Here is a 27677-nt window from a genome sequence, read left to right as displayed (position 1 = left end):
TTCTTAGTCACATCTGGCTGCTTGATCTGCAGGACTTATTATTCCCCATATGCCCTGATCCTCTCTGGGATGCCAACCTTGCAGCAAGCTAGAGAGAAATAAGCCTATATTATTTGATATTGTTTAGACTTTTTAATAAGGTTTACATACAACTCTTCCACTGTTATAGGATAGTCTGGATTTCTTCTCATCTTGTTCAAAAAAAGCTACTTGTTGCTAAGCACTTAGCAGGCAGTGTCCTTTTGAAAAAAAGGATAAGAAAATAGATAAGGCCCTTTGTGTAACAGAATTAATTGGATAATATTCACCCAGTTCCTATTATAGTCTGAAGGAAAGAAAGAGAAAATTGTATAGTTTTAGAACTTTACTAAATGGAAACAACAGAAAGGAAACTTACTGGACATTTGCTTAGGCAACATGCTAGTTGTATTTTAAGTGAAGACGCCAGCAGACAGGTGGATGCTTATGTCTGCAACCCCTGCTATTTAGTATCTTTAGGTAAATAATTTTTTAAATAACCCCTGCAAATGTTTTCAGCAGGAGGTAAAAATAATGACTGTGCCTTATAAACATTGAAGAGAGACTAGAGCTGTGCCCTTGGAGCCCTTCTGCTTTGCAAAGTATCTTTCTTGAAATAGATTTGATGGAAGGGATATGATTCATTATTCCTGGTGGAAATACAACGTAAAAGTAGAGAGGAAGAATCAAAACATATGTGAGCGAATGGCAATGAATGCCCTCTATAAAACTTAAAGTGAACTGGATTCCAGCATGGTAGGATAAAAGAGAGGCTAGGAAATATACTTGTTCTCTTTGTTCTACACACAACCTCCTCTACAGAAGACTAACTAGTAGTCTGGCGATTTAAAGTTCATTGGTTTGAGCAAAGGGTAATAGTAAAGAGTACCAGCAGGCTGAGAAAAGAGATTCACAACTAGCGCACAAATGACTAGGTGAGGCTAACTTAAATTGTTACACTCTTTTTGAAAGACAGTTTGACAATACTTATCAACAAACTTAATATTGATTCTCTCACAAGGAAATTCCAGCACTAGAAATTTAGTATCAAAAAATAATTACATATATGTATATAATATATACACAACACACACATATATATACATACATACACACACACACGGTTCTCTATTAATGTTCATTGCAAAGCAATTTACAATAAGAAATATTTTTGAAAATGCCCTCAAGTTTCTAGTATCAGAGTAGAGATTAAATAATCTTTCTGGAATACATGCAGCCATTAAAAATTGGGGATTAAATAACTTTTAACATGGAATGATGTTTATAATATAATGCTCATCGAAAAAATCTAATCTCTAAGGTCCTAAGGCGTGTATTATATGTAATAAATTAACTTATCTTCTATTACTTAGAATGATTTTAGTTACGTACCATTCTTGGGGGAACTAAGAAAACAGTCAATCAAATCATTTTCTATAGGGCTCAATTTTCTTGTGCAACACTGGATGACAATGGCTAGCTTCAATACACCATTCTAAGTCGTATATTTATAGAATCTGAACAATAGCAGGTGTTTACTAATTTCTTAATATTTTTATATCTTATAAAATTTAATTATATTGATATAGATATACATCTACGTGAAGATAAATATGCATTGGAGATGTATTTCCATTTTCTAGATATTAGTACTTTTTCACTATAAACATTTGTAATTTGTATTGTTTTAGGACTAATCACCATATGTATATATACACACACAGGCACACACATACACATACGTGTGTGTGTGTGTCTGTGTGTACAAAATCGTACTTTTTCTTTTTTTTTTTTTTTTTCTGAGACTGAGTCTCACTCTGTTACCCAGGCTGGAGTGCAGCGGTGCAATCTCAGCTCACTGCAACCTCTGCCTCCTAGGTTCAAGAGATTCTCCTGCCTCAGCCTCCTGACTACAGGTGCATACCACTACACCCAGCTAATTTTTGTATTTTTAGTAGACACAGAGTTTCACCATGCTGGCCAGGCTGGCCTTGAACTCCTGACCTTAGGGGATCTACCCACCGTGGCCTTGCCTGTGGTTAATGAGAAACCATGCCCAGCTCATACTTTGATTTTCAATTTTATCATAGAATCATTGTACATACTAAATTATTTTTTCTACTTCTTTGAAAGAAATGGAGGTGGTGGGGGATAAGAATAATTTAGAAAATGTTTATATGAGACAAATATAGCAATTATACCTTGATTGCTTTTATCACGTGCATGTGGACCTCCAATATAAACTGAGATTTTTAAAACAATTGTCAATTGACTCAAAAATATGTGTATTAATATATGTGGCTGGTTACAATTTCTAATGCTTCTGTCTAGAAACTGCAAAGATATAGCTGAACTCTGGGTTAAAAAAAGATTCTTCAACTAAGAGAAAGAAAAAGCAAGTAAATATAAGCACAGCTGTTTGTGCTTTCATTTTAGTGGCATCTGTATGACTAATATTTGATTTCTTCAGCCAGAAATGGAAAGAATGTTAACTATGAAAGGAGGAAAATACATGTTCTATAAAGTCCCCACATTTACACAAAAAAAACATATATTTCATTCCAAAATGCTGCAAACAATATACACTATCATCAAAATTATATATAAATTTTCAAACATAGAATGATAGCAACATAAAGGGTAATAGCAAGATTTTCCTATAGCTCCACAGATATAAATGCTGAAAGCAAGTTACTTTCAATGAGAAAATGAAGTAAGTACCTATAATTTGAAAACATAAAATCACACAAAGACATATACTTCTTCACTTGAAGATTTATATTCTAATCCCATAGCAGCTTTATTCATAATAGTCAAAAATTGAAAACAGTTGAAATGTACATCAACTGATAAATGGATAAACACCTGAAGCAGTAGGTTTGGTGCAAACCTAACTGTGGTTCTGTCATTTGTTTTAATGGCAAAAACGACAATTACGTTTGCACCAACCTAATATATTGCAACAATGAAATATTCAGCAATTATTTAAGAAAAACCCAATTAACTGCCTCGGCAACATACATGAATCTCAAAATCAATATGCCAAGTGAGAGGAGCATACTGTAGAATTTCTTCAAAAACGATTTCTGGACAAAACAAAATATAGGGACAGAAATCACATCAATGAATATCAGGGATGAGAACTGGGGGAAAAATTGATTGGAAAGGGAGCACTGGGGAACTTCTTGTGGTGATGGAAATGTTCTATGCCATGATTATGGTAGTGGTTACATGACTTCTTTTATCTTGATTCACTGAATTATACACTTAAAAGTTGCTGATGTTCATTACATGTTAATATATCTCAATAAAACTAATTAAAATGATCCATATTTAATAAGTGAAATAAAACAAAGAGAAAAGGATTGACTCAAATATTAATTTTCCAACTGAGAACATTAATTGAAATTCCTAAATGAAGATAACATTTTTTATTTGTTTCTATTTCTCTAGAGTAAGATTTATATTATATGTGATCAAATAACTATGTCACTATATTTCTTTATTGAAAAAATATAAAGAAAGGTAACATTATCTTTAGAAATATACAAAATTAACTATTTAAAGTGGGATACTCAGGCCTCATTATTTGGTTTAGGACAATTAATAAACAGTAGTTATCAAGTACCTGATAACATCCAGGACTGTGTCAGCAAATCTATAAAAGATACAAAGATACCTGGACTGCCTCAGTAGCCTACATCGAGTAGGAAAAATAAGATGTCATAAATGACTATTCTGCAGTGAAGGATGTGACAAGATTTAGACAAGAGAAGAAAACTTGTTCATAGGCACTTAGGAATGCTGATGAGGCAGCAGGGGGCCAGGAGAGAAGAATAAATCCTTTGTTACTTAATTAATCATAAATGGATAAAACGAAGAGGGCATCATCATCATCCTCATCACTAAGTTATAGAGTATTTACCAAGAAGCAGGCAATGGGTAAAATACTTTACATATATCATCTCATTAAATCTTTCGACATTTACACATAAAATTTTGAAAATGAGGAATTATGGTAAGAAGATGTTATATTTCTTCCCCAAGGTCACATTGCTGATAAGTGACAAAATTGAATCCTTCTGACCCTAGGGCCCAAGAATTATGTATACATATACTATAGTTATTTTAAGGTATGTACTTTAAAAAATGATATAAGTTGGCTGGGTGCAGTGGCTCATGCCTGTAATCCCAGCACTTTGGGAGGCTGAGGTGGGTGGATCACCTGAGGTCAGGAGTTCGAGACCACCCTGGCCAACACTGAGAAACCCCGTCTCTACTAAAAATACAAAAATTAGCCAGGCATGGTGGTGGGTGCCTGTAATCTCAGCTACTCAGAAGGCTGAGGCAGGAGATTTGCTGGAACCCGGGAAGCGAAGGTTGCAGTGAGCCGACATCATCTCATTGAACTCCAGTCTGGGCCGACAACAGCGAGACTCTGTCTCAAAAAAAAAAAAATAAAATAAAATACACGTTTCAACAAAAGTGTATAAGGGAGATAGGTAAGCATTTCTGGCACTGGAAATGACATGATCAAAGGCAAGGAAGCTGAAAAAAATGAATACAGTGAGTAAGATAAACAAAAGCTTAGGTGCTCTATAGTCAAATGGCAAACTACACAGGAGACTCAAAAAAGGATCCAGTGCCAGGTTAAGGAACTTAATTTACAGGTAATGGCGAGATACTGGAGGTTTCTATGGTGATAAATTCATATGAAAAGTATTTCATCATATGACAGATAGGGAGGACTAGCTTAGATACTCTCTGGAATTAGAGGGATATTGTAACTTTCCAGACATTCTGACACATCCACGTTTTTCATGCTCAACCCATACATCAGTTACCCCATTTCTTTCTTCCTGCTTTGAGTTTTAGAGCAAGCACTACTAGCAAAAATTGCACACTAACTTGTCTGCATTTAACATACTAATTTGACTGGTTGACTACTTTGGCCAAACCAAAGTTATTCTCGCTAATGGGAACCAGTTATCAAAGGAGTGAGTTGCTTGCCTCCTTGATCCATTATTTTTTATGTTTTTCTGTGTAGACTATAAAGATGAAACAAAAATAGGCTATTTTAAAGGACTTGGGTCAAATCCTTTTAATATGTGGTTAAATCCAATTAAACAATCAAAAATAATTAGGTAAACTAGAGCTGCTTGACATCAAAATCCCTAACCAATCTAAGTAAAAAAACAAAGGTTATTGCAGTGTTCTAAGTCTTTTTCCTTATGCTGTGTCTAAATATTCTAAAACAAACTCCTTGTTGAAGTGTTTGCTTTGTGATAGTTTAGTTTTGTCAGTGTAAGTTTTGTCAGACACAGTTTAAAAAACTAAAGACTCTAAAACACATTGAGTTTTCCTTTCTAGTGGTATCTGGAAAATATATTACAATTAAGTACAGGAAAAGCAATGAAAAGAACAAAACATTTTTCTATTGAAATATTTTAAAGTAAAATATTTTTAAAATGATCTCTGCAGATTTTAAAATAATGTCAAAATGTATCTGTTGATAAGCACTAAATTCAGATATTATTAAGTAACTAGTTAAAGTACTTGTTACAAATGTTTCAATGGACAGCACAGTTTAGGTTGAAGCAGTCTTTTTCTGATTAATTTGAGAGTATATAATTTATACATTTTTTACTCACAAAGGAAAATAAATAATTCCTTTATTTCTCAAGCATTTCCTTCAGTATCCTTGTATTGTCTATCTTGTCTGGCTTCTAAATAACTGCTAAAATATACATTTACGCACTGCATTATTTTACTTGCTAAAAATACTAAAATGTGTGTGTGTGTTTGTGTTTATTTTTATCTATTGTTTATATTCTTGATTTGGGAAGCATTAAATATTTAATTCAGACAACAATTTGGTCAAGTCAATCAAAATTGATGAAATCTCTTGTTTATTTGAATTGGCATAACAAACATGTTAACGAGTGGCCTATGTATACACAAAATAAATATTTTTAGTAAAATTTCAGACCATATTGTTAGAGTAGGTAGATACGCAGATATGAACAGGGCAGAATAGGGCCCCAAAGAATATCAGGCAACTGTCAGGTGACTGTGAGGCAGTTGTCAGGCAGTCTTCTCAGAAATGAGTGGTCAAGACTGGCATGAGGGGAAGGAACATTTCCTAACACATAGGAAACCTCTTGAGCTTTGGGCAACAAATTCCCAATAAGATCCTAGGAATTGAACAAACACATCCAGGCATAAACAGTAAGGGTCAAAAAGGTGGAATTTGATATTCCTCTTGGGACATGTTCAGGGATGCACAGTAAGGGACAAAATGGCGGATTGTGATCTTTTCCTGAGAATATATTCAGTAAGGGGCAACATGCATATGCAGTAAGGGGCAAAATGGCAGTTTGACCAGTATATGACCTTCCTCTGGGGGAGCTAGATTGGTAAGGGAAAAGTGCTCTAAGAGAGCATGCAGATAACTTCAACCACCAAACGATACATGTGGCCCCTCCCAGACACTGGCAAGTCACTCTACATACTGTGATTAGTCAACATCCTGCCCAACAGGAAGGATGAGGGGAAAAGACCAGGATAAAAAGCAGGAAACATTAAGTCTATAAGAGCACTGACCTAAGGATCAGGCAAGGCACTCAATCTTCTGAGTTTCTAACTTGGGGCCTTCCAAATGGACTTTCCATTGTTTCAATAAACTCTCATTTCTGCCTTAAATCTACTACCATTTCTTGGCCAAATTCTTTCTTCCAACAAGACAAGAATCGAGGACCAAGGATCCTGCTCAGACTTGCCACCAGTAACAATATGTGATACAGTTTGACTGTGTCCCCACCCAAATATCATCTTAAATTGTAGCTCCCATAATCCCCACATGTCTTAGGAGGGAACCAGTGGGGGATAATTTAATCATGGGCGCAGTCACCCTCATGCTGTTCTCATGAAGTCAGTAAGTTCTCACGAGATCTGATGGTTTTATAAGGAGCTTTCCCTCCTTTTGCTCAGCACTTTTCCTTGCTGCTGTAATGTGAAGAAGGACATGTTTCCTTCCCCTTCCACCATGACTGTAAGTTTCCTGAGGCCTCCCCAGCCCTGCAGAACTGTCAACCAATTAAACGTTTTTCCTCTATCAATTACCCAGTCTCAGGTATTTTGTCACAGCAGCATGAGAACAGACTAATACAGTAAACTGGCACCACAGAGAGTGCAGCACTGCTGAAAAGATACCTAAAAATGTGGAAGCGAATTTGTAACTGGGTAACAGGCAGAAGTTGGAACAGTTCCAAGGGCTGAAAAGAAGACAGAAAAATGTAGAAATGTTTGGAATGTCCTAGAGACTTAGAGGGCTCAGAAGACAGAAAGATGGGGGAAAGTTTGGAACCTCCTAGATACATGTTGAATGGCTTTGACCAAAATGCTGACAGTATTATGGACAATGAAGTCCAGGCTGAGGTGGTCTCAGATGGAGATGAGGAACTTCTTGGGAACTGGAATAAAGGTGACTCTTGCTATGTTTTAGCAAAGAGACTGGCAGCATTTTGCCCCCACCCTAGGGATCTGTAGAACTTTGAACTTGAGAGAGATGATTTAGGGCACCTGGCAGAAGAAATTTCTAAGCAGCAAAGCACTCAAGATATGACTTGGGTGCTCTAAAAAGCATTTGGTTTTATGCATTCATAAAGATAAGGTTTGGAATTGGAACTTACATTTAAAAGGGAAACAGAGCATAGAAGTTCAGAAAATCTGCAGCCTGATAATGTGAAACAAAAACCCATTTTCTGAGGAGGAATTCAAGCCAGCTGCAGAAATATGCATAGGTAATGAGGAGCCAAATGTTAATCACCAAGACAACCAGGAAAATGTCTCCAGAACATGTGAGAGGTCTTCATAGCAGCCCCTTCCATCACAGGCCCACAGACCTAGGATGAGAAAATGGTTTTGTGGGCCAGGCCCAGGGCCCTGCTGCTTTGTGCAGACTCAAGATTTGGTGTCCTGCATCCCAGCTGTGCCTAAAAGGGGCCAAGATACAGTTCAGGCCATGGCTTTGGAGGGTGCAAGCCCCACACTTTGGCATCTTCCATGTGGTGTTGAGCCTGGAGGTACACAGAGGTCAAGAATTGAGGTTTGGGAACCTCTGCCTAAATTTCAGAATATGGGAGTGCCTGAATGTCCAGGCAGAAGTTTGCTGCACGGACACAGCCCTCATGGAGAACCTCTGCTAAGGCAGTGTGGAAGGGAAATGTGGGATTGGAGCCCCCCGACAGAGTCCCCACTTGGGTGTTGCCTAGTGTAGCTGTGAGAAGAGAGCCATTGTCCTCCAGACCCCAGAATAGTAGGTTCACTGACAGCTGGCAATGTGAGCCTTGAAAAGTCACAAACAATGCCAGCCCATGAAGGCAGCTGAGAGGGGGCTGTACCCTGCAAAGCTACAGGGGCAGAGTTGCCCAAGGCCATGGGAGCCCACGTCTTCCATCAGTGTGACCTGGATGTTGAACATGTAGTCAAAGGAAATCACTTTGAACCTTTAAGATTTGACTGCCCCACTGGATTTAGGACTTGCATGGGGCCTCTAACTCCTTCATTTTGGCCAATTTCTCCCATTTGGAATGGCTGTAATGATCCAATGCCTGTACTCCCATAGTATGTAGGAAGTAACTAACTTGCTTTTGATGTTAAGAGGCTCAAACCAGGAAGAAACTTGCCTTGTCTCAGATAAGACTTGACTTGGACTTTTGAGCTAATGCTGGAATTGGTTAAGATTTTTGGGGACTGTTAAAAGGGCATGACTGTTTTGAAATGTGAGGACATGAGATTTGAGAGGGGCCAGGGGTGGAATAATATGATTTGGCTGTGTCTCCATACAAATCTCATTTTGAATTGAAGCTCCCATAATCCTCACATGTTGTGGGAGGGACCCGGTGAGAGGTAATTTAATCATAAGAGTGGTTATCCTCATGCTGTTCTCGTGACAATGAGTGAGTTCTCAAGAGATTTGAAGGTTTTGTAAGGGGATTTTCCTCCTTTTGCTTGGCAATTCTTCTTGCTGCCACCATGTGAAAAAGGGTGTATTTGCTTCCCCTTTTGCCATGATTTTAAGTTTCCTGAGGCCCCCAGCCCTGCAGAACTGTGAGTCAATTAAACATCCTTCCTTTCTAAATTACCCAGTCTCAGGTATTTCTTCACAGCAGTACGATAATGCACTAATACAATACAGTATACTCAATATGTAAGGACCATATGATATAGTCAAAAGGACATAGGGTTTGAAATCACAGACCTGGATCTCTGTGTTTTTATTTATTAGCCATGAGATTTTAGGCAACTTGCTCTCTGAGCTTCAATATTACCATTTGCAACATGGTAGTAACAATAACTTACTTATAAAACAGGAATAAAGATAGAATAGGATACATATACAATGTAAAATACTGATTTTCTTTGCTTCTATTTATCCAAAGAGATGGCTAATTCTAGGCAAAACTTAAAAATAGAGCTCTCTGTGTCCAAATAATATAACTCAAGTAACCCTAATTACAAGATCCTTTTAGGAAAAAAAGTCATAATCACATAATAATGACTAATTGATTACTTTTAAAATTAGTATCACTCAATTACACTTCCTAGAATCTATTTATTTCCATCTTGCCAGTATCTTTTGCATAAGTTACTTCTAAAATGTAAGAATACAACATTAACGTATTTCAAAGTAAAACTGTAAATCTTATAAAAGTTGTGGGTTTCATTAATTTAATAAAGACATGTTTGGAAAACAGCTTCAATCAATAAAACAAAATTATTAAAAAATGAAAGTCTGCATGATAACTCTCACAGAATAAAGATCTTATGTAAATATATAGAGATTTGAAATTAAACAACTAAGAGAAATCTTTAGAAATTTGTGGAAATCCTTAAATATTTTTGGAACAATTACTTTTTGTGTTTGTGGTATAAAAGTTAATTTTGAAGCAAGGAGTATCATGGTATCTTACTATTTTGCAAGATTAAAGATGCCAAAAAAGTCTTGTCCATTTTTTCTTGTCCTTGTTGTGATTACATCATTTTAAATTATGAGTTTTAGATTGTATAACGTAAAATCTCATTTTAAATAAAACTATCATCAAAAATATTTTGTTTTTACCTCTGTGAAATTTTGGTTGCCATTTTATACAGCTTTAAGGGAACAATTTCTGGTATTTATCATTTTAGGATAAAGAGGTCTCCTGAAGATAGCAATGATACTTGATACCCTTTCACTTAACTGTCAGGATTCATTTTTCCTTTTCTTGATCCCTTCCCCTTCTTAAACTCTGAGATTCCCATTTCCAAGTGCCATTCATCTTCTAGTTGCTTTGTCAGCTTGATGTCAACTAACCTCTGCCAACTGTTAATTAATGTTAGCAGATAATGATTTAAGACAACCCCTTTCTCAAAAGTATTTGCATTTTAAAGAGGGTTTTTGAAGACAGATTATCAAGACAAAGTTAATTTAATGCTCACTGTCCTCCAACCATTGAGCTAATTATCTTACATAAACTACCTCTTAATTCTGACAACAATGCTGTGAGGTAGCTTTTATTATTCCTTCTCTACGGGCAATTTAACAGACAGACCAATGGTAAGTGTCAGAGCCAGGATGAGAATCCCTGGATGTCTGAGTCCAAATCCCAGGTGAAATATGATGGTATAGTATAGCTATTTAGAAGCAGAGAATATCTGGTATGCCTTCATCATAGTGTTCTTGGGACTACCTCTTGTATTCTCGGGATTTGTTTACTTATACCTTATCTGCCTTCACAATGATTTTGAGAATGGTGAACCTGTCTGCCTGTCTTAAACTAGGTTGAAGAAAAAGTATTTAGAATCAAAAAAAAAAAAAAAAAAACCCACAAAACAAAAACTCTCTCTTTTGTTTCTTTCCTTCTTTACTAGGAAATGCCCCAGCTGAAGTGTTACAGCTCATACACAAAAACTGAAGACCTCTTTGCTCTACTCTAACCAATACTTCTAAGGAGTCTCAAAGCCAAGGGAAATGAGAGGTTGCTTAGATTTAGCATCTGGAAAGGGGCCTGCATCTTTAGTCCTTCAGTGTCCATTGCATTTTGACTATTCTTTCCAAACTGGATATACTATATGTTAGAGTGTTTACAATGAAGGAGTGTTAAAAGGACAACCAAATGCATTATGCACTATGTTTGCTGCATATTCAGGCATAAGCTTCGCTATATAGCTCATTACATTATAAATTCAGCTATTTTCTATGTTGGATTAAAGCTTATATGCAGAAATAAAGCAAGTTTAGTCTGCAAATACTCACTTTATGCACTTACTCCAGTTGCCTTGGTGCTTCCTATTTAACTGATTATTATGATTTTATCTTCCTTCCCTCTGAGATCCAATGTACATGCAACACTAGCCAACACTAGTACTCCTCCTGATGGATATGCATACCACCACAATTCCACCTATAACTGGAGGAGTGATGGTAGAGAAATTGATTGTTTGGAGAGCATATTTAAGTGAGATATACCTGTCTACGATTTTGCACTTTATGGGAGTCAGGTATATCAAGAACTGGAGATTTATATCCAGTTTTCCGAGCTACCTATAGATATATAAGACTTCATGTATTCAGAACTCAACTAATCTTTTCCTATCCTAAACCAAATTCTCCACTTCTTAGGTACTGTATTTCATAAAGCCAGAAATTTACACACCCTTTCTTCTTCAAATTCTGTGTGAATGAACAGATTCATTAATCACCAGAAACAACTGCATTGAAACTGTTCAAAAATAATGTTAAATAGCTGTATTAAGATTTTGCATGTAATTTTGAAAATAGCAAATAAAATATTAAATTTTGAAATGAACAGAAGGAAAATTACAATTTAAAAACATATTAATAAAAATAAGTGAAAGTAAAAAGGAGCAAATAAACTACAGAAAAAGCATGATAACCACTTCAAACTATACTACAAGGCTACAGTAATCAAAACAGTATAGTACTGGTACACATAGGCCAATGGAACAGAACAGAGGTCCCTGAATTAAAGCTGCATACCCACAACCAATTGATCTTCAAAAATAATGACAAAAATAAACAAGAGGGAAAGGATACCCTGTTCACTAAATGGTTCTGGGAAAACTGGCTAACCACATGCAGAAGAATTAAGCTGGATCCCTATCTCTCATCATATACAAAAATTAACTCAAGATGGATTACATACTTAAACATGAGACCTCAAACTATAAAAATCCTAGAAGAAAACCTAAGAAACACTCTCTAGACATTGGCCGAAGCAAAAAAAAATTATGATTAAGTTCTCAAAAGCAAATGCAACAAAACCAAAAAGTAGGCAAAGGATATGAACAGACACTTCTCAAAAGAAAACATACAAGCAGCTAGCAACCATGTAAAAATGTTCAGCATCACTAATTATCAGAGAGATGCAAATGAAAACTGCAATGAGATACCATCTTATACCAGCCAGAATGGCTATTATTAAAAAGTAAAACAAAAATAATAGATGCCGGGTGCTGCGGCTCACGTCTGTAATCCCAGCACTTTGGGACGCAGAAGCGGGCAGACCACGAGGTCAGGAGATTGAGACCATCATGGCCAACATGGTGAAATCCTGTCTCTACTAAAACACAAAAAATTAGCTGGGCATGGTGGTGTGCACCTGTAGTACCTACCAGCTACTCGGAAGGCTAAGGCAGGGGAATTGCTCGAAGCCAGGAGGCGGAGGTTGCAGTGAGCTGAGATCATGCCACTGCTCTCCAGCCTGGCAACAGAGCAAGACTCCGTCAGATAGATAGATAGACAGGTAGATTAGATAGATAGATAGATAGATAGATAGATAGATAGATAGATAGATAGGCAGACAGACAGACAGACAGACAGACAGACAGACAGATAAGATAGATATTGGTTAGGTCACAGTGAAAAGGGAATACTGCTACATTTTTCATGGGAATGCAAATTAGCTCAGTTTCTGTGGAAAGCAGTTTGGACATTTCTCAAAGAACTAAAACTAGGATTACCATTCAACCTAGCAATCCCGTTACTGGGTATATACCCCAAAGTAAATAAACCACTTCAACATAAGCTTTTGAATGTTTCTATACATAATAAAGTCAAATATGTAAGTAAAATAGTAATAAATGACTTATTTACGTAGAAAGTATCTATAAATGATAGCTTCTAAATAGTAAAATAATTTTATATATGTTTATAGGTTTTATGAGGCTATTTCTACATTTTCACAGAGCCTTTCTTTACAATATAACCCTCAATTTCAAAATTACTAAACTGAAAAACATGTTTTTTGGCAATCAAAACTCATTTGGGGTAGGTGTGCTTAACATTTCAAATATATATATATTTATTGTCTTATAGATGAATAACCACCTCAGGATCCAAACAAGATATTTTCATGTACATATGTTGTTGACAGGGATTAATATTGATCTCTTGGGAAGAAAACGGAGAAATTTAGCTATCAACTCAATCTAAGCTTTTGCTTTTATTTGAAGAAAAATGAGCATTGCACATCTATTTGAGGTAATAAGAAAATGGATCTGTGGGCTGTTTCTGAATAATTTTTAATCTTCTCTGATGTATGAACTGTTTTATCATTTCATACAGCTTCCACTGAATCATAGTAGCTGCTACACTTTGAAACAGCAATACATGAATGTGATATTACGTGACCCAAATATCTGTCATGAATATAGGATACAATGAGCTAATACCAGAAGGCTGACAGGAACTGTCTAAAACCTTGCAAAACTCAACTATTAGAATCAGCATTTCAGTTATTTCACATGCATTTAATGAACACCTAGTAAGGATCATACACTGTGCTACATATTGGGAATATGAAGTAGAAGGTGGTAAGCTTCATATACTGAAAGAACATATAACCTACTTGGAAAGATAAAAATAATAAAATTTGACTCCTGACACTTTACATTGTATTGTTCCAACAGATAAAATAAAAAACTAATTATGATTTGAAAAAAGGACGTAAAACAAGATTGGGAAACAAAATGCAATCAAGCATCAGTTGAACAAGTATGCTATGATAATCTACATGACTATTTGGATGAAACAGAAACTTGCTTCTAAGATTTCTGGCATGTATCAGGTTATTTACTAATTTCATAATATCAATCTCATTACACCCAAACAAAGGCAGTTGTTGAAGTCATTGCTAATAAATGTCAGATCAGAAACTTCACCCTGGATTATTCTTTTCTCACTTCCTCTGTAATTTGGTTTGGCATGTCCCCACCCAAATCTTATCTTGAATTGTATCTTTCATAATCCCCACGTGTTGTGGGATGGATCCAGTGAGAGGTAACAATCATGGGGGTGAATTTTTCCCATTGTGTTCTCATGATAGTGAATAAGTCTCACAAGATCTGGTGGCTTTAGAAAGAGCAGTTCCCTTGCACATGCTCTCTTGCCTGCTGCCATGTAAGACGTGCCTTTGCCCCTCCTTCACTTTCTGCCATAATTGTGAGGCCCTCCAACCAGGTGAAACTGTGAGTCCGTTAAACCTCTTTTTTTTTTTTTATAAATTACCCAGTATCAGGTATTTCTTCATAGCAATATGAAAATGGACTAATATATTCTGTTTCTTCAGCAAGCATTTTTGACTATTTTTTCCCAAGATAGTTTCAAAGTTCTTCTTTAAAGCAAATAGGCAAGGCACTAAAATTAATGCACCATTTCACAACATAATTATGAGAAAAAGGTAAATCTTAAAAAAGGTTTTCTCGTTACATAGCTGATCTGTTTTTTCCCATTCTTATTTATGACTTTTCCATCAAAGTTTCTGATGTTTATTAAAACCTGGGCTCATTTCACATATTTCTGAATATTATACATAGATTCATTCAATAAATATTTTTGAGCTCATACTCTGTCCTAGGCACTGGGGTAATAACAGTGAACAAAACCTACAAAATTTACGTCTTAGTAGAATTTGCATTGTAACCAAAGGAGACAAACTATGAACAACTAAGTAAGTAAATGTGTGCCGTATATGGAATGCTATGAGCATTATGGAGAAAAATAAAGGCAGTATATGGAATGTTGTGAGTATTATGGAGAAAAATAAAGCAAAGATGGAGAAATGAACTGTGGAGTGGAAATCAAAAGAGGAAGATCATAAAAGGTTTTACTAAGGTGATATTTAAAGAAAGACATGGATGTGAGGGAGTGAGCCATTCATATACCTGGATATACATGATCCAGGCCTAGGGAATAGCGACTGCAAAGGCCTTAAGGCAGGAGACATCAAGGAAATGATGATAACTACAAGAAAGAGAGTAGGAGGGAAAGCAGTAGCTGAGTTCAGAGAGATCAAGTGGAGGCAAATGGTGAGGCTTCTCCAAGCGATGGTAAGGACTTTGGCTTTGATATTAGGCTGAATGAGATGGTGCATTAGTCTGCTCAAGTTGCCATAACAACATACCACAGACTGGGTGACTTAAACAGCAGAAATTTATTTTCCCACAATTATGGAGGCTGGAAGTATGGGATTAGGTGACAGCATGGTTGGTTTCTGATGAGGGCTTTCTTTCTGGTTTGCAGATGGACACCTTCTTTGTTTTCTCACATTCAGTAGAGAAAGAGAGCTCTCTGGTGTCTCTTCTAATAAAGTCGTTAATCTTATCATAAAGGCCTAACCCTCAAGGCCTCATATAAAACTAAAAAAAAGCCCCATCTCCAAATACCACCTTCTACGGTTTGATTGTTTATATCCCCTCAAAAGTAGTATGTTGAAATCCTAACTGCCAATGTGCTGGTATTAGTTGGCGAGACTTTTGGTAAGTGACCAAGTCATGAGAGTGAAGCCCTCATGAATGAGATTAGCGCACTTACAAATGAGGCCCAAGAGAGCTCTTGGGCCCCTTCCACCATGTGAGTACACAGCAAGATGTTGTCTATGGACCAGAAAGTGGGCTGACACCAATAAAATTACCGATGGTTTGTATGTGGGGTGTAGAGAAAGTGAGAAGTGAAGAATGGCTCTGAGGCCTGATGTACAGAATGAAATTTCTATTAATAGAGGTGGAAAAGACTGCAGCTAGAGAAGGTATGGGGAAGAAATAACCAGGAGTTCAGATTTAAACATGGTTAAGACTAAGGTGCCTATTAGCCAACTAAATGAAAATACTGATAGGCAGTTGGATATACATACAAGCCAGAGCCTGGGTTAGAGATGTGTGTTAGGGAGATTTCAGATATTTAGATATTTAAAGCTTTATTATCAGGTGAAAACTAACAAAGTGTGAGTTTATTAAGGAAATAAGAAGTTATAGCACTGACACTTGGGGGACTATAAAATTAAGAGTTTGAGGAGATGAGACAAATCAGCAAAGGAGATTAAGAAGAAAGAGTGGAGGAATATCAACAGTGAGGAATCTTTTAAGCTAAGTGAAAACAGTGTTTTATGGAGAAAGAAGTGACCCACAAGAGAACTGAAAATAATCCAAATGGATAAACAAAATGGAATGCGTTCTTAAAATGAAATACTATTCAGCAATATAAAGCAACAAACTATTGATACATGCCATGACACAAATGAACCTCAGATTCTGCCAAGTAAAAGAAACCAAGCACCCACAGACGTGCACATACATAGATTGCAGATTCTATGATTGCATTAAAATGAAATTTCTGGCTGGGCCCAGTGGCTCATGCCTATAATCCCAGCACTTTGCAATTACAGGTGAGCAGATCACATAAGCCTAGGAGTTCAAGACCAGCCTGAGTAACATGGCAAAAACATGTCTTAAATAAAATACAACAAATTTTCTAGAAAAGTCAAAACTATAGAGACAGAAAGCATAGCAAAAATTGCCTAGGGACATGAGTAGGAGAGGGACTGAATGACTTTTTGAAATGATGGAAGTATCTTTTGAGTTTTGGTGATGAAGTCACAATTATATAAATGTACCAAAATTCACTGAACTGTACACTTAAAATGCGTGAATTTTATGGGATAAAAATTGCATGTCAATAAATCTGTTAAAAAGAGAAAGAGAGTAGAGACAAAAAGAGGGGGAAGAGAGAAACACACAGACTGACTGAGAGGAATAGAATTGGATAGAGTATATAAAGACAAAGCTTTTGAAGTTTTACTGTAAAGGAAAACCAAAAATCAGGTAGTAGCTGAATGAAGAGGGCATTGGCCAATGGAGATTTACTTTGTTTTATTTTTATATGGAGGAAAGAATAGCAGGTTTCCATGTTGATGGGACTGCTCCAGAAGAGGAATCAATCTCTGATAAAAATGCAGAAGAAGGGGTACTCCTGAAACAATTTCTTAAAGTAGGCAAAAAAAGATGAACTACAGAGCACACAAGTTGAGAGATTAGTCTTAGAACTGCAACAAATGCATATGCTATACTATACTATACTGTCGGAAGTAAAGCTTGGAGTCACAAAGAAAAAGAGCATGTAAAGAAAGGATTTCTCAGCAAGGCAAAACTTGCTTCTGCAGAAGAATGCTGCTCCCAAGTCTGGTCATGAGAGCACACAAAACAAAGGAGGGAAGAGGTTTTTATCCTTAATGCAGCTTATCCCTGCTACTGTGTCCTGCCTCCACTGGCTGGAGTTGGACTGCACAATCTAAGCTGAACCTGATTGGCTAACTTGAAAGGTGCAGGAATGTGGTTACACTGGCAGGAAGGGCGGTTTCAGCGGGAAAAGCTGTTGTGATGGGAGGGGTAATTTCAGAGTGGGTAGCAAATGTGAGCTCTGTAAATAAGGACCATTGGGAAAGTTGTTTACTGAAATTAAAATAGGGAGGAACAAAGGATAAGGAAGTAGTGTGGCCTTGGAAGTAAGGAACGAAGAACAAAGACGCTGAATAAGCCAAACCTTTGAAAAGGAAATTCTTTTGTATCTGACTTACACTATACTATACTACACTATGCTATACTGTACTATATACTGTACCGTATAATATATACTAAAAAAAAGGGAAGTCAGAGTGTACGGCTAGAAATGCTAACTGGTGTGTGACTTGGTGATGACAGCTTGTGGAGGTTATTTTCTAATTGCTTTCTCTTTCACAACATAATAGGATGCATGTTTATCACCTGAGAGTGAGACTGGGGAAGACACATAAAACATTTGACTAAAGTATAATAAAAATAATAGGTTTTTAAAAAAATTCTAGTTTTTTCCAATTCTGTGAAGAGTCATTGGTAGCTTGCTGGGGATGGCATTGAATCTATAAATTACCTTGGGCAGTATGGCCATTTTCACGATATTGATTCTTCCAACCCATGAGCATGGAATGTTCTTCCATTTGTTTGTATCCTCTTTTATTTCATTGAGCAGTGGTTTGTAGTTCTCCTTGAAGAGGTCCTTCACATCCCTTGTAAGTTGGATTCCTAGGTATTTTATTCTCTTTGAAGCAATTGTGAATGGGAGTTCACTCATGATTTGGCTCTCTGTTTGCCTGTGATTGGTGTACAACAATGCTTGATTTTTGTACATTGATTTTGTATCCTGAGAATTTGCTGAAGTTGCTAATCAGCTTAAGGAGATTTTGGGCTGAGACGATGGGGTTTTCTAGATATACAATCATGTCATCTGCAAACAGGGACAATTTGACTTCCTCTTTTCCTAATTGAATACCCTTTATTTCCTTCTCCTGCCTGATTGCTCTGGCCAGAACTTCCAGCACTATGTTGAATAGGAGTGGTGAGAGAGGGCATCCCTGTCTTGTGCCAGTTTTCAAAGGGAATGCTTCTAGTTTTTCCCCATTCAGTATGATATTGGCTGTGGGTTTGTCATAGATAGCTCTTATTATTTTGAGATATGTCCCATCAATACCTAATTTATTGAGAGGTTTTAGCATGAAGGGTTGTTGAATTTTGTCAAACTACTTTAAAGTTCATATGGAACCAAAAAAGAGCTCACATCGCCAAGTCAATCCTAAGCCAAAAGAACAAAGCTGGAGGCATCATGCTACCTGACTTCAAACTATACTACAAGGCTACAGTAACCAAAACAGCATGGTACTGGTACCACAACAGAGACATAGATCGATGGAACAGAACAGAGCCCTCAGAAATGATGCCGCACATCTACAACTATCTGATCTTTGACAAACCTGACAAAAACAAGAAATGGGGAAAGGATTCCCTATTTAATAAATGGTGCTGGGAAAACTGGCTAGCCATATGTAGAAAGCTGAAACTGGATCCCTTCCTTACACCTTATCCAAAAATTAATTCAAGATGGATTAAAGACTTAAATGTTAGACCTAAAACCATTAAAATCCTACAAGAAAACCTAGGTAATACCATTCAGGACATAGGCGTGGGCAAGGACTTCATGTCTAAAACACCAAAAGCAATGGCAACAAAAGCCAAAATTGACAAATGGGGTCTCATTAAACTAAAGAGCTTCTGCACAGCAAAAGAAACTACCATCAGAGTGAACAGGCAACCTACAGAATGGGAGAAAATTTTTGCAACCTACTCATCTGACAAAGGGCTAATATCCAGAATCTACGATGAACTCAAACAAATTTACAAGAAAAAAACAAATAACCCCATCAACAAGTGGGCGAAGGACATGAACAGACACTTCTCAAAAGAAGACATTTATGTAGCCAAAAAACACATGAAAAAATGCTCATCATCACTGGCCATCAGAGAAATGCAAATCAAAACCACAATGAGATACCATCTCACACCAGTTAGAATGGCCATCATTAAAAAGTCAGGAAACAACAGGTGCTGGAGAGGATGTGGAGAAATAGGAACACTTTTACACTGTTGGTGGGACTGTAAACTAGTTCAACCATTGTGGAAGTCAGTGTGGTGATTCCTCAGGGATCTAGAACTAGAAATACCATTTGACCCAGCCATCCCATTGCTGGGTATATACCCACAGGACGATAAATCATGCTGCTATAAAGACACATGCACACGTATGTTTATTGCGGCAATATTCACAATAGCAAAGACTTGGAATCAACCCAAATGTCCAACAACGATTGACTGGATTAAGAAAATGTGGCACATATACACCATGGAATACTATGCAGCCATATAAAATGATGAGTTCATGTCCTTCGTTGGGACATGGATGAAACTGGAAAACATCATTCTCAGTAAACTATCACAAGGACAAAAAACCAAACACCGCATGTTCTCACTCATAGGTGGGAATTGAACAATGAGAACTCATGGACACAGGAAGGGGAACATCATACTCCGGGGACTGTTGTGGGGTGGGGGTACGGGGGAGGGACAGCAGTAGGAGATATATCTAATGCTAAATGACGAGTTAATGGGTGCAGCAAAACAACATGACACATGGATACATATGTAACAAACCTGCACATTGTGCACATGTACCCTAAAACCTAAAGTATAAAAAAAAAACCAAAAAAACAAAATTCTAATTAACATTAAGATGCATGTGAAGTTCATCATTTTTATTTTAAATTGACAGCAGTCTGCGTAATTGGTTTTTTGTTCATTTGTTTTGTGTGTGTGCTTTGGTTTTTAGGATTGTTTAACAGTAATATTAACCTGAATAGATTCATATGTGAAGTAGGCTAAGCGTTGGATCTATATCATGATTAGGGTTTTGCAAACTGGAATGTCAGTGTGAGAAAGCAAAAGAGAGATGACAAAGTTGAAGCTGTATAAAAGAATATGATAATAACTAAAGGAGAAAAGTAAGAATCAAAGGAGGTGGAGTAGAATGAAAATAGGGTAGGATCAATGATTTGTAGATTTCCATGACATTAAAGGACTCCTGGAATCAGGGTACTAAGGGAGTGAGGAGAAGATAGTGGATGCTATTCAGAAAATAGGAAGCTTGTAAATGTGGCAATTGAGAGACTGCAGCTGTGGTAACGACATACCAAGTTGGCCTTGGTCAAGCGGATGAGTTCGGTTGTAAAACACGATTATTGAACAGTCATTTAATTTACATATATTGATCTCAGAGACCACATTATTATTTATTTAATCAGTTATTAGTGCCTATTCTTATCTTATGCTTATCTTATCATATATGCAATTCATTGTACTATATTCTCCCATCAGAAATCTGTAAACAGTTTTCTCCGCCAATTGGATAATTTATGTGTAATCCTGCAGTTTTGATTTCTATATTATCCTCTTCCATTTCACTTTGTTTAAAAATACACGTTCCAACAGCCTTAAAATATAGATCATATCTCAGAAAATCTTGCTTATTTTCCCACAGGGGTCACTTTATGTTGTTAACTCCTGTCAGTCTAGTGATGGCTTCATTCATCCTCTACAAAGCCTGTTATATTCACTTTCTCCTTCCCCTTCTTTTCCCCTTTTTTGTAATCTGTAACAATTATTCAACTGATAACCCCTTCAGATGAAATCTGTTTAATAACCAATATGAGACATGACCTATATTAACGCTATACAATTTCCCTAAATGTAATATAAATTTTGGTCTTATCCATTAAAAAAATTAAAACAGATGTTGTCTTGAAAGAACCTAAATCTGGATTTAGATGCAGGCAAGACTAGATATGTTTACTGTAAACTTCCCAAACCTTTCACAGAAAGATTAGAGTAATTGGATTGATGTACAGGAATTGGAGAGTTACAACTCAACCATTGTTCCTAATTGTAATTATTATCTGAGTTTCAAATAAAAATGTTTTCAAAAATATGTTCCTGTTGATATGCAGCATACTTTCGATTAAAAATATAGAAGGGAGATCAAAGATAAAGAAGCCTTAAGAAAATCAGTGTAGGCCATTTTGTTATTAAAAACTTATGTACAGTAGAGCCAAATTGGGCTCTATTACTACACTGATAATATAACCTAGAAACAAATATGGCCATCACTCTAATTAAAGAAGAAAAAATTACTGACATACCAAGACCTTCAATTCTGTTACCAGTTGTTAATTAAGGCCTTCATTCCTTGGTTCTTCCTTGTGCTCTTTCTCTTTCTCTCTCTCTCTAACTGATGCTGGTCACTCTTATAGTAAAGCTATACTAAGTTCCAAAGGAGTACTCATCTCAAATTATAAAACTCAAACAAAATAGATATAATTAGGTGTGAGCTTGCAAAAGGACGTATAATTAATCTGAGTAGAGTTTAGTTTTCTGCTTCCTCAAGCCATATAAAGTACTCACCATGACTTTTACAAACAAGACCTCAAAGAGCCAAAAAGTACTAACTAAATTGCAGTTTTGCTTGAAACTCAAAAAAAGCGTTTCTTAGAAGTTCTAATTCCAGTGTGGCAAAAAGCACCATAAACTACTAAGCATCCAGTTTATCTTTTGAAACAAGATGCATATTGGTATTCAGTTAACTCAACTCGGATACTCCAAACTATTTTGAAAAGTTTTCATTCTCTCAGTTTATCGCTTCCCTTGTGCTCTAGGCAATATATTCTTCACTGACAGAAGACAGAGGCATAACAGTGACAGTTAACAGTTAGAATGGCAATAAAACAACCTTATTGGAGTTCAGTATCCTGTCTAATGACATTTAGAGTACGTGATCTTGAATTACTCATCTGGCACTCTGATACATGTCAAGAAAACCACGCACATTTCACCTGAAATGTTCTCCCATCAATATACTGTCTAAAATAACGAACACATCGCAAAAAAAGAGCAGCAGCAGCAAAGAATGAGATCCTACTGTACCTGGTGAATGTGGCGGAGGAGAGCACATCAGAACGACACCCTGGCCTTCCCTCACAGAGACTGCACTTCTTGTCCGGCCACTAAAATTTCCCAGATCTGTCAACATAATAAAACATTTAGATCCAAGGCAAAAAAGAATGTAAAGAATTGTTATGATTGTAACTTGCACTTACTTTCTATCATCTTCACAAAGTGTCTTTTGTTTGTTAATCAGTGACAAGAGGGCTTTAACATATATCTACATCATCTAATTTTAAATACCACAATGGAAATAAATCTATACCATCCATGGAAAAACCACATTCTTTATTTTTATTTACAGTCCATTCAAGTTGCCAGTATAGAAACTAGGCAGTGTAGCATTTTTAACACAGTTATTTTTTATAATATTTCCTACATATTGATATTTCTACTACCAATAACGCCCATTCTCTCATAGTGAGAAAAGAAACAGAACTGGTTAGAGGACTTGGTGTCCCACCTGCTGCTTCATTATATGTCATGATAAGAATGATGTGTAAAACGAAGCATGAGCATCCCAAATTAGAGAGGCTTGTATGCTCTAACAAAATATAATAAAAATAGAAAAAGTATTCTTTTTCTATAAATGTGAATAAGAAAGTTACGTGACTTTCATTTTATGAAAGCCTAGAATGGGCTCTGTGAATTAACTACTCTCATCCATTTTGATTAGTCTGGGAGTATTAGTTAACAAAATACTCACTTCTATGTATAAGGGATTATAGTATTGGAGTTCAATGGCCTTCCCTTAAACTATGTTGCATTTACACAATTTGAAAAGACTTTCCTAAAAAGAAAATGGTCCAAAAGGGAGTGATGTGTAATTTTATTTGTAATTCTATTATTGCTTATTAAACTATTTATACCTCAGTACATATGCCCCTTTCCTTTTTCTTGGGCTAGGTTGATCAATAAGACAACTTTTAGACTACTTTATTGCAAATGGTAGGAGTTCAACATTTTTATAAATAAACTGTCCCAGAATTCTGGGTCTGTAAATCATGTTTCCATGGTAAGAAATGCTTCTTAGAAATGTTCTGCCATTTCTTCCATTAGGCACAAATTGTAAAAGAGATTTTTTAAATATATTTTAATTATTTCATGCTAAAATAATATGCTTTGTAGTAATACAAGGTAGAGCTTCAAATTTGATATTAATTTGACAAATAAACTGAACAATCAAGAAAATATACTAGTGGGTATGAAGGAGATAAATTACTAGTTTATAACAATCTAAGAAAAATTCTATACATTAATTTGTGAGATGGGTAAGAATTTACTTATTATTTTGCTGAATGTATAACCAAATCTTCTTAAACACATCCAAAATCATGGGGGTCTAATAAACAGTGAAGACATGACACCAAATAAATAGAGAAGTATTCATTATTGCAGAATGTGCTTAGGATTTTATACAAAATTCGATGTTTCTTTATAAACAGTTAAGCTTTTCATAAAGTAGCAGGACAAAAGAAAAACAGCAATTCTAGTTCTACTTTTCTGGGGGATTGTTATTTTAAAAATATATACACTAACTTCTGTAGCAGTAAAAATCAAGGCAGTCATTTTCAAATATATGTACCTACAAGGTTACTGCTCTGATTTCTATTACCAAATATTATGCTTGTCTTTTTTTGAACTTCATATGTATCAGATAATACAACATACACATGATTGTCTGTAACAAACAAACAAATATATGCAAATCATGGCTTTAAACTCAAAAGGGCTGATTCTTAGAGGCTTTTTTTTTTTTTTTCCAAAAAAATGATCTTAATATGAAATCAAAGCATGGCAAGATTTCTAATTTGACTTCCTTTTACTTTACTCCTAGAAATACAACACAAAATAGTTAGGCAGTGGTTGTGGCAGGACTTTAATATATATTTTGAGAGCCTCCTCCCTCTGTGGCCCAGGCTGGAGTGCATGGTGCGATCATAACTCACTGCAGTCTGTAAGTCCTGGGGTCAAGAAATCCTCCAGTCTCAGCCTCCCAAGTAGCTGGGACTACAGACACACGCCAATATACTCAGCTAATTTTTCAAATTATTCGTAGAGACAGAGTCTCGCTATGTTGCCAAGACTGGTCTCAAGCAATCCTCTGGCCTCTGCTTCCCAAAGTACTGGGACTATAGGCGAAAGCCACCATGCTTGACTTTAATATCTCTAGGGATTATGTGGTTTCACTTTCCTCTTTTCATCTTCATTGAATCTACAAATTTTAGAAGGCCATTTGGATATCAATTTATTTTAGCTGAATTTTTTAAATGGTTTCTAAAACATAAATATCTATTTCAATCCATTTACTACAAGTTTATATTATGCTTATTTTTATGACATTTCAAATCAACCTATTGAATTTACAAGATTGTTTTAATAGAAAACAGTCCTAAATTAATGCCTATTTCTGAGGAATTGAAGTACAGGCATGCCCTAGAAATTAAACACACAAAGAAAAGAAAATTATAGAATAATTGTGACCTAAATTGTGTTTTGAGATCCCAATGACCCAAAAGATAATACTTCACTCTAATTGCTTTATTTTGTACCAGCTTTTAATACAAGCACAATTCAACATTTCCTCATAGAATTGTCTCTGTGTCATTATTTCCTGGGAACTATAGCACCAGAAGCCCAAATATAAATAGATTTTTTTATATTGAGTAGATTTTTTTTCTTTCTTAAAGACATATAAAGAAATACTAAAAAGAAGTCTGTACTTTCATGGAGTATGTACATTTCTCACTTAACTCTTTCCTACCATAAAGAAAAGTGAAACATTGTTGTCTATAATGTAAAAGTGGTCCTTGTGCCAAGCAAGATTATGGTTGATCTAAGGCAGAATGGTTTATGAGAAAAAATTCTTGGTTGATGGGGATGGTGGTTAGACTGAATGGTCTGAGTGAAAATTTAATTGTTCGTCTCTCACTAAGAAGAGAAAGGAGTTAATTTCTTTGGAGGTATTTAATCAGAGAACTTTGAAATACTTCAGTGGATGTATGTGCAGTTTCAGTGTTTATCATCTTATTTTAATAGATGACCCGTTACATGTACCAAGAAGACAAATGGAAAAAAGACCAAGTGCTTTTATAGATTTGGGCTTGAATAGTTTTATTGCAATTACACAAGGTCAAAAATACATGTTCGTGTGTTCTATTTTTTACCTTTACAGGAAAAAAAGGGAGTAAAAATAAAAATCACAATATGAAGACTCTAAAATTCAGGTTCAAATTACAAACTGAAGTAAATATCTTTCTGGACTTACTATAAAGCACATTTACAAATACTGAAGTTAAGAAACAAGATGAGAAATTTTGTGATCAAAAGTCACAGGGCCCTAGACTTTCTCTTTGCTCTGACCTTTCTTTTTCTGAGTTAAGAAGCTCACGCAGGGTTTAAAAGAAGGGCTGTAACTAGAACTGTAGCTTGCAGAATTACTGCACCTATTCATCCTAGAAGAACTATGCAAAAAAAAAAGAGACAAACATACAACAATAGATGTTATTAAGAGCTTTAGATGATGGAGTGTAGACTTGGGATATGAGATTTGAGCCATATTGATCAGATGTAAGATGAACCATTTTATGAATTTATTTAACAAATATTTATTCAATGCATACTATACATTAAACACTGTGTTAGGTACTGGTTATGCAGAAAAACTGTAAAGGATATAGATATATAAATGAATTAATCATACCTACTTGGGCCAACTGTTCATAGCTCACAGGAGTCTGGGTCACCAAATAGGTATATAAGCCCAAGTCCTCAAAGCTCAGCTTGTCACAGCCACACTCATTAGTGACCAAATACATACCATGAACATTTACCATGTAGCATTTCACACATTTCTCTAAATGGGAGCTATTAATACATGAACACACATATACACAGACTTTAGATTTTTCCTTTGCATCCTTCCTTTTTTCTTCCCTTTCCCTCCCTTCCTTCCTCCTTCTCTTCTTTTTGCCTTGTCTTCCTTCCTTCTTGACATTCTTCAGTTACTCTTTTCATCCCTGTATTGTTCCACAAAGTATTTGAGGCAACTTAAAATATGTATCTTCCTCAATAAAAATAAGTAAACAAATAAAACAATAGTTGCAGAATTCCAGGTGACGATAACATAAGCATGGTAAGGAGCCTGCAGGACAAAACTAGCATTTAGGAATATACACTATATATTTTTGGAAATTATTGGAAGTTGGCTACAAATTTGACTCTAAACTTAAGAGGAGCCAAAACAAGTTAGAGATATCCCCAGTCCTAAGGGGATTTCTCCTGAAAGACTTCATAGACTTCATAAAGATGACACTTGGTAATAGAGTTGGCAGAGAAACTTGGCAAACTATTCAGAAAGTTTTTTTTCTTTTTTAACCTCCTGAGACACCTTGAGTAGATAGAATGTTAGCTATATGTACCCACACACAAACACCTGAAAAATATTTCAAAAATTATTCCCTAAAAAGCATTATTTTAAATAATGGAGGGAAACAGAGTACCTGAAACTATCAAAAGAGATAGTACATAAGAGATTCTGGACATTGATCTTGTATCTTATGTATGTTAAATATAATAGGTTGGTTTAGTTATTGGGGAGGAGTGAGGAAAAGGCTCAAGACACGAGAATAAAAGCTATACAGTTAGAAGTAAAACGCTGTGGTTGATTTGTCTCCTGGATTTATGTTTCCCAGTCTTAAGTCTGTTCTGAATAAGTGGCAATGTCGAGCTTATAGGAGTTGTGTTTGGAGAAAGGAAGAGAAATGGAATGCCAATATTGAGGTATTCGTGGCTATACATTTATCCTGCAGGTGGCCCCAAAGAGTTTTAGACTATCAGTGCTCCAAGGATTCTCAATTTTCTAAAAGTGCTGTGAACACAGATATATCAAAAACTTTAAAATTTTTTATAAAGTTGAGATTTTGACTTTTTACAAAAAGACCATTGAAAAGGCAAATTAT

At 35.9% G+C, this 27677-nt stretch overlaps 1 protein-coding gene across 1 annotated transcript in view; it reads right to left on the bottom strand.

Moving 5' to 3' along the window:
- Positions 1-27677, bottom strand: part of CNTN5 (contactin 5) — a 1372716-nt gene that overhangs the window by 418541 nt on the left and 926498 nt on the right. Inside the window, exon 7 of the mRNA XM_055272872.2 lies at positions 22699-22794. Within this exon, the coding sequence (XP_055128847.1) occupies positions 22699-22794 (96 nt within the window). The remainder of the gene's footprint in view (positions 1-22698; positions 22795-27677) is intronic.

This window comes from Symphalangus syndactylus, chromosome 3 (assembly GCF_028878055.3).
Source record: "Symphalangus syndactylus isolate Jambi chromosome 3, NHGRI_mSymSyn1-v2.1_pri, whole genome shotgun sequence".
NCBI classification, from domain to species: domain Eukaryota; kingdom Metazoa; phylum Chordata; class Mammalia; order Primates; family Hylobatidae; genus Symphalangus; species Symphalangus syndactylus.
This window is presented reverse-complemented; position numbering and strand designations above follow the sequence as displayed.